Raw genomic sequence first — 9032 nt, forward strand, 5'->3', positions numbered from 1 at the left:
AGTTGATACCGTGGTTGTACAGCTAATAAAATCATTTTAGGTTAGCTTAAGATGTTTTTGATAAATGACAATGCAAAAAGTAAACAAAATCAAATTTAAGAGTTACTTCAGTCTACACAAGTACAGAATTCTTTTATTTTTTTTCTAAAACAAACAAGTTTTTGATCAAATTATTCTTAGTATATTTTTCTTTAATTGATTCAATTGATCACTGGTAAGTGCTTTTTACAATATATTAATTTGTAGTTTAATTTAGGTCGTTAAGTAAAATATAAATTTAGAAAACATAATACTTATTATAAAGAATATGAACAGTTTGTAATACTTTTGGTTTGCTTTTTTATTTCATCTAATCAATATTATATACCTACTCCAGAAATCTTTTCTTTAGGGTATTTTATTATATTACCTACTAATTGTTAATATTGTGTTACATTTTTGTAAATGAAGTAATGACATATTAATATAAAATATTGGTAGTATCTATTATAATATTACCATTCATTTTAACATTCATAATTAGGCACTCTTTCTAAATAGTCAATTTAGTTAATTGTTTTAAAGAAATATTTTATTTTTAATTCTCACTTAAAAATTTTGTCAGCTTTTATAGTAAATTATTACTTAGATGTTTAGTATACATCTATTAAAATATATTTTGATAAAATAACCAGTGGTTTTATATTTTATACCTAATCATAGTGAACATTTGTCAACACCTCAACAGTTAGGAATTTGTAATAATCTTTAGGCTGGGCAAGTGTTATTGGAAAAATAGTTTCAAAATAAGTGTCAGAAATAAGAAAACTTAAAATTATCAACTGCTTAGCATATCAATATAAAATGTGTGATGAACCTACCAATTACTTATACAATGAAAATAGTGTTATTATTTTTAGATTTTGTTGAATATTTAATATATTATATCTTTATTAACTTAAGTTTAAGCATATAATAAAAAGTTAATTATTTTAGTTATAATTCAATATAAAAATTTTATTTTATCAATTTTATGTATTATTTACTGTAATTTATATTTAATGACAGATTGTAATTCACATACCTATCTCATCCTAATCATGGAATTATATAAACAAGGAGCAGAATCAAAAATATTCACTACAACTTTCTCAGATCGAAAAGCCATTGTCAAAGAACGATTTTCAAGACAATATAGAAACAAATTGTTGGATTTAAATATACGAAAAGAACGCACAAAAGCTGAAGCGAAAGCTATTTTGAAATGTAAACAAGGTGGAATTGCAACTCCTGTTATATATTCTTTGGATTTAAATGACTACAAAATAATAATGGAACATATAAATGGTCAAACAGTCAATGACTATCTAACTAATATGAAAGATAAACCAGATGATAATGGCAATTTGACCAAATTACTCATAAACATTGGATCTATTATAGGAAAAATGCATTCTCTTGGAGTATTTCACGGCGATTTAACGACTTCCAACATCATACAAAAAGACGATGGTACATTGGTGTTAATTGATTTTGGCCTTAGTCATTTTAATCCAAGTATTGAAGATAAGGCCGTAGATTTATATGTTTTAGAAAGAGCATTTATCAGTACACATTCTTATTTTTCACACTTACATCCAGTAATTATGGATGGTTATAAAAATGGTTACGAGTTGGATGTTAAAGCTGTTCTTAATCAATATCAAAATGTTCGAGGTCGAGGTCGTAAACGACTAATGATTGGCTAGTTTGTTTAAAACAACTTGTATATTTTGTTTAAAATAAAAATGATTTTATTGTACCTTATGTTTTGATTTTAGTATAATAATACTATCCTGTCCTAATTTAATGTAATTATTTATAATGATCATTTGTAGTAGATATTTTATAGTATGAGTGGAAAGTGGTTTTATTATTTTAGTAATTCATTATAGTTATAAAGAATGTATTATTTTTTTTACAGATCCAATATGGACATAGCTGAAGGTGTTACGCCAGCATATCTGAAATTGGCTCAGATAAAATTTTGCTTAACTCTCCCACAGTTTAAAGAAGATCCTGATTTAATTTCATCTTTATTAGCTGGTATAGTACAGAATAATATGGCCCCCTACTACAAAGAAGTATGCACAGATTTGTCATGGATATTTGACCAAACTCTTTATGATAAAATGGCTGCTAATAATGCTAAACGCATGGCAGAACTTGAACAAGAAAAAAATCCCACCATGGTAGATGATGATGACCCAGTATCTGGAATATGGCAAGCAAAGTTGCTTTATTTATGTTCCATTGGTGACCGCGAAGAAGCGACAAAACTGGCTGAATCTAAATTAGAAGAGAAAAATGTACCCAAGTCACAGCAAATTGATACTGTGTTTGCTCTATTTAGAGTTGCATATTTTCACGGATGTGATATACCGGCAATGAAAAAAGCAATAGACAAAGCCACAGAGTTAATTGAAGGAGGATCTGGTGGAGACTGGAGTGCCAGAAATAAACTTAAAGCATATGATGGTATTTGGAGTTTGGCTATACGGGATTTCAACCGAGCAGCCAAGCTGTTTGTAGACGTTGTGCCCACATTTGAATCCTATGAACTTGCAGATTTCAGTACTATCATCAAATACACCGTATACTCGTCAATGATAGCTTTTCCTAGATATGAGTTAAAAAAAACTCTCATGCATCACGGTGTTATGGCACAGGCTTTAAACTCAGATTCTAAGGAACTGAAAGATTACTTTGTCTCGTTATATGAAGGTCAATACTCTAAATTCCTTGTGTATTTAGCACGCATTGAAAAGAACATGAAACAAGATCCATTGTTACATCCTCACTATAAATATTATGTTCAAGAGATGAGGCTTTTAGCTTATAAGCAAATATTACAAGCATATAGATCATTAAGTTTGGATTACATGGCTGAATCGTTTGGTGTGACTAAAGCATTTGTGGAAAAAGAAGTAGCCAGGTTTGCAGCTGCTGGACGTTTAACTTGCAAGATTGATCATGTTGCTGGAGCTGTGGTGACCAGTAGTACATCCAAGAATAGTTTACAACTAGGAGCTCCTGAATCTAGACTGGAACGAGGTATATTATATCAGACAACTGTGAAAAAAGGCGATATATTGTTGAACAGGTTAAAGAAGTTGGCCAGAGTTATGGATTTCTAAAAACAAAATATTGTGAATTTTTTTTCAGATTGTGTTTAAAAATAAATAAAATTTTGAGTTAATGCATTATGCATTTGTATGTTTAATTACTTTAATTCTAATTTATCCAATATTATTATTATGTATTTTCACATTATCTAAAAATATTAGTAAGACTAACTCCTTGTAAATTATCTATTAAACAATTTTTCAATGTTTTTCTAATATTTTCATACATCATAGTATCATACTCGAATTGTAAATTTGGTTAAATGCTAGTTTAAACAATTATAATTATTACAAAAACAATTTGTAACTTTTAATGATTTCTCAATGTTTTACCCCTAAATGGTTATACCTAGGCCTGGATTAAGTCATTTTATGGCCCTAGACACTTCTCCAGAATATTTTGAAAATTGTGTGGGTCCTAGGCACAGTGCCTATGCGGCTATGCTGCGATACTGCTCAGGTTATGAAGGTATTTACTATTTAGTACTTACTATAGCCTATGTATGTGAATAATTTTATCAAGTATATATAATATAAACTTAAGTTAATACTGCAGCCATTTAAGATATAAAGGCACAATTTTTTTTGTGAGCAATTGCAGTTTTAATGAAAATGTATTCTTATAATAATAAATTAAATAAATTATTATTATAAAATTATTTAATTATTCTAGTTTTTTGTTGTACCTAACTTAAAAATATTTTTATTGGAAAGTTGAAACAATTAGCAAATATCACTATTATTATATAAAGAGTAAAAGACTTCCAAAAATCACCAAATATGCACTAAAATGCACAAAATATGCATTTTAAAATTAATAATGCATTAAAAAAATGAATTATTTTTTAATAAATAATAACATTATTTGTATAAATATATTTTATTTAAATGTTGATGTCGGCGACGGACGTCCCCGCGGCTCGTATCGGTAATATTTTATGCAGTAAACAAATAGTAACCTAACCTTGAATTTTTGAGGGAAGAAGCCACCCATTAGTGACACTACCTATTTTGAGGTTTTTATTTATTTATTATTTTTTTTCCTTGTCTATAAATAAAGTAAATAACCGGAAAATAAATCTAATCTGTTATCCTTGATATGTGTTTCTAGGAAAAACAATTTTGAACAATATTTTAAATCCAACATTATTTTGGTTGTATACTTGTATATTAAATATTGTAATGAATTAAGAATATTGAGAAAATGATAAATTATTTAAAATACGCATCTTAAAGTATGGAATTGAAAAGAAATATGTCCTAAAACCAAAAAAACTCGAAGTATACACATGAAGATCGCAGGAAGATCTTCTCTACATCGTGGTATGTAATATTTGTAATAATGCCGCAAAGGTCATAAGAATATTGTTGAACATTTCACTGAGATGGTATTCGTCAGTAAAAATTCAACTTGATTTGGACATGGGGTAGGTATGTTTTTTCTTATTTTTCAATAGGTTTCCTTTTAATATTGTTCGTTGATCAGGGTTTGTATTGTGGTGAGCAACTTTTCAATTTAATTGTATTGTAACTACTGGTACAACACTATATCAGCTATCAACAAAATCATGATAAAAATTAGGAAATTTGTCAGGTATGATATTTTTTTAAAGTAATATTTAAATATTTTCACTGATTATCAGGTACGATGACCTGTAGGTTGTAGGTACTAGTGATAATAGGAAGTCTGGAAGTGTATGAGATGGTGTCATGGTGAAGATAAGAAGTGTGAGTGTGGCAGGTATGTGAATGTTGAGTTGGGTGTGTAAGAGGGACAAAGGAGGAGAGAGTTAGAAATTAATTGCTTGTGGAGGGTGAATAGGAAGTGTGAAGAGTGAATTGTTAAGTTAACAATGCCGAATACTTATGAAAGGATCTTGAATTTCAAAGGTCACTCTGACTGAAACTACCAAGACACCAAGTTGAGGACGATTGTAAACTCTCCCGATGGTAAACTCTCCCGGGTCTACTCCAGTACTACCTGACGAAAACGTGTAAACTCTCCCGGGTCTAGTAAAAATCATAAAATAAATTTAATATACATTTAAGTTGCTATTAAAAATAGTCAATCACAATCTCTGCAGTGTAGCCAACTCGTAGTGTAGCAATAACATTTTAAACAACTCGGGAGAGCTTACATACTTCCTACAGGTAACTATAAAGTTGACCCGGGAGAGTTTACACATTTACTTCAGGTAAACATAATTTTGACCCGGGAGAGTTTACACATTTACTTCAGGTAAACATAATATTAACCCGGGAGAGTTTACCATCGGGAGAGTTTACTATTTTGAAAAATCGGGAGAGTTTACCACCGCCCCAAGTTGATAGGTTTACAACCTTGGACTTACATAGGATAGAATAAAAAGGTCGATTAGGATGTCGGAGCTCTATTTGTTTTCCTTCTTTGACCCACGCGTAACTTACGATAAGTATTAAAAACTAATGTGTTTAAGTTTTCTTTTTGGCTATATATTATATATATCTGCTAATCATACATTTGCTTTGTTGTAACAAATAAATAGTAAAAAAATCTGGCATCCTCTTGAGTGTCATCAAGTTGAAAAATCTGTAGATTGTTGGCAGTTAGCATTAACTGTGAATAAAATATTAAATATGAAAGTATTGTTGAAAGTTAAAGTAATAAGAGTAGTAATTAGGTACTAACTATGGAGATAAGACGTTGAAAAGCGTTGATATGACTTGAAAAGCGCACCAAAAAATTTCACGTTTATAAACTTGGATAATATTTCAAGTTACATAAGTATTGTAATATTATTATCTAAATATAAAAAAAACCATACTTGAAATTGATGGTTAAAAGCCGACGCATACTCTTTCACTTACCTATTTAATACATTATATTAAGAGTTATCTATATAATATGATAACTTATAAATAATTTGTCTCTGGCGTAGCTGAAACACTCGTGTGTAAATCCCTACAATAGTACAATGTACCAATAAGAAAAATAACATATTTATTTTGAATAAAAATTGGTAGGAGTCTGGTGTGCTGCGATCCATCATCGTCCGGCGTCGCCAGCTCCTGCAGGATGGGTGACCACCTGGGTTTTTTATAGCGATGAATCCTGGACCATTGACACGCATGTTACTCAAACTTAATAGTAATCCCAACCCCCACAACCAAATGCCAATGGCCATAGTTGTCGATGCTTTAGACCAATAAAAAAAAAAAAATACATTTTACATTGTTTAAGAATTTTAGTTTATGGTAATAATTGACAATAAGTATGTATGTTGACGTATTATGCTATTGTGCTAGGTACTATAGAAATCAATTATTAAAATTATTTTGATGTGGTGTCGGTTGTTGGTGGCGGAAGAAGGAGAATTTACCCTCTGGGTTATGTTTAGTAGTAGAAGTAAAATGTAAAATTATTATAATACGTTATAAAGTTGGTCCAAATCTCAAAATCGTCCAATATTTGTGCACAAAATGTAAGTGTTCAAGTGGGAAAAATGTTAAATGTTCGTACATCAGTTTTCATTAAGCTTCGTTACTTTTAAATAATCACTCTAGTATCAAAACTTGGTAACAATGCTAAATTACTAATTTAGATCTGCTGAAATTGACATACACTTGTAATACGGAGGCTACATACTGATAAATCATTTTAATGCTTATTACTTTTAAAATTTATATTCAATCATGTTTTGAAGTTTTGATTTCTGTTTGTGGGTCCTCCTTACATCATATAGTATGAATTATGAATGTATATCCATGTCCCGATAACTTGAAAAACACATTAACGGCTTAATATAAGATGTCGATAATGTGATAGTAATAGAAACTAATAGAGATCATCTTTTTATTCAAAATGTCCTAGTTAACCCTCCGTTAGTTACGCGTTACCCCAATACTAGTTATTGTTCTACCATCATTCAGATTGATGTAAACCCAGTTGCGTAGCCAGCCATCTTGGTGTGTTTTGGGTGTTTGAACCCTGCACCCTCTCCCATTTTATGATCATGGCTACGCTACTGTTTTCCTTGTGAAACTAACAGAGGGTTATACAAGTCATACGAAGGTTAGTCAACCCATGGGCTATAGTTAGTTGAAGCTATAGTGATGGTAGTAAACTATTATCACTGGTCAAGAGCTTTACAATGATCTTTTCCTACTAACTACCAAGGTATTCGATATTGCGTAGACATAACAATGCAGGAAAATATTTGAATATTACCAAGGGAAATTAGAACCTAATTAACTATCATAATTTTTAAGCACAGTTTTATAAGCCTGCCGAATATCGTTGTACCAGCATAATAATTAATCTTACAGCCTACAGTGTTTTTATAAATGTGTCAAAATTTATAATTCATTTTAATTAGAAAATGTGTGAAATCATTAGTTTCAATTAAAAATATTGTTTTGTGTTTTAAAAATCTACTGTAGTCTTAGAATCCTCAATAGGTTTCCTTCTCACTTCTTTTCTTATTGTACTAAGTCTAAATGTTCTTATCTAATTTTTATAATTTCTATAATAATCTAATGTTTACAAGGACCAAAACAGAGGTATTATTATTATTATTTTTGTATTTAAACTTTTTGGTTTGTGATTCAAAATTGACTGTAATACCAGCTTAAGACACAATACAATTTTAAACTAAAAATTTTTTATTTTCTTCATAAAACAAGATCCCGAACAACTCTTCCAATTTAATTTTTTGCACCCATAATAAACTTCATACATTTTTAAAATACATTTTTTAATGCTTTGAAGCAATGTGGACCTCTGATCATATTTTTTTCATTTACTTCCATTAATATCCTTTATAAGTTGCCATATTAATATACATTTTTTAAGCTTATAAACCAGCTACTTTAAGGAGAAATTAGATTAATCATTTGTTACCTAATAAACTATAATTATGAATAGATGTTCAGGTTGATTAACCTGGAGATTGTAGACTGCAGTCTTTAGAATATGATCCTATACTTTATAATTTTCTCTAAATTTTTTTTTTGCTTCTTCAAATGCATTTGCTTACAGGTATCCGTGTTCCATTTTTTTTTATTATTTTAATTAGTTGAATTATTTGTATACAATTTTTAAAATATTTTTTTATTGCGTCTTGAAATGCCTTTGTCTGCGTTTGCCTGTGTTCCGCTTTCAATTTTTATTTATTTAACTCAATTGATTTTTAATATAAATATTTTTGGCTTTCTCGAGGAGTCCTGCTCTGAATAATCGTTATTTAATAAGCTAAATTGATTATGGTGACTTGTGAGTAATTCTTCGAGTGTTAATAATTTAAACGTCATTATATTTTAACTACAACATAATGTAATGATACGATAAACGTCGTACTTTTCACATTTTCAGTTCCTTGAAATATTGAAATACCAAATTATACGAAATAAAAACTTGATCAAATTCAAAAAAAGTAATTTTAAAATATTTGTAGGTATTTCAGTATTTGACATTTTCAAAGCAATAAAACACTACTTTTACCTCCAAGATTAAGTGTTTATAAACGTACCGAAATAAAGTGTTTGTTTTCCTCATTAATTAAGATTTTATTGGACGACAATATTATTTATTTATTGACGTAAGTCGAGTAATGTGGTACCTATATAACTACTCGATATAATACAATAATTGAAAGAATAACAACAATTTTCAATTATATAAAAAGACAATACTGCCAAGCACTGATAGTGTAAAATGTTTTTTTCGTGTTTTTAATGATAGACAATTCAATTAATGTGTTATACTGACATTTATAGGTAGTTACATCGGTGAAAATAAATAAGTATGCTTGGTATTGATTTTTCAGGTTTTGTTTAAATGTATGGACATAGGTGTTAATTACACACAGGGTGTTCATAAACAACAAAATAGCAAACCAAAGACTTGATTAT

The 9032-nt window shown here is 29.3% G+C and overlaps 2 protein-coding genes across 2 annotated transcripts; both read left to right on the forward strand.

Moving 5' to 3' along the window:
* The first annotated feature begins 73 nt into the window (after window positions 1-73).
* On the forward strand, window positions 74-3457 carry LOC111043181 (26S proteasome non-ATPase regulatory subunit 6). The gene is made up of 2 exons (XM_022328078.1): window positions 74-214; window positions 1943-3457. Exon 2 carries the CDS (start codon window positions 1950-1952, stop codon window positions 3153-3155), a length of 1206 nt encoding a protein of 401 aa, XP_022183770.1. The 5' UTR covers window positions 74-214; window positions 1943-1949; the 3' UTR covers window positions 3156-3457.
* LOC111043184 (EKC/KEOPS complex subunit bud32) lies at window positions 992-1780 on the forward strand. Its single transcript, XM_022328081.1, has one exon. The coding sequence runs from the start codon at window positions 1041-1043 to the stop codon at window positions 1725-1727; it is 687 nt and encodes a 228-aa protein (XP_022183773.1). The 5' UTR covers window positions 992-1040; the 3' UTR covers window positions 1728-1780.
* Window positions 3458-9032: the final 5575 nt, after the last annotated feature.

The sequence above is a fragment of the Myzus persicae genome, unplaced genomic scaffold, assembly GCF_001856785.1.
Source record: "Myzus persicae strain clone G006 unplaced genomic scaffold, MPER_G0061.0, whole genome shotgun sequence".
NCBI classification, from domain to species: domain Eukaryota; kingdom Metazoa; phylum Arthropoda; class Insecta; order Hemiptera; family Aphididae; genus Myzus; species Myzus persicae.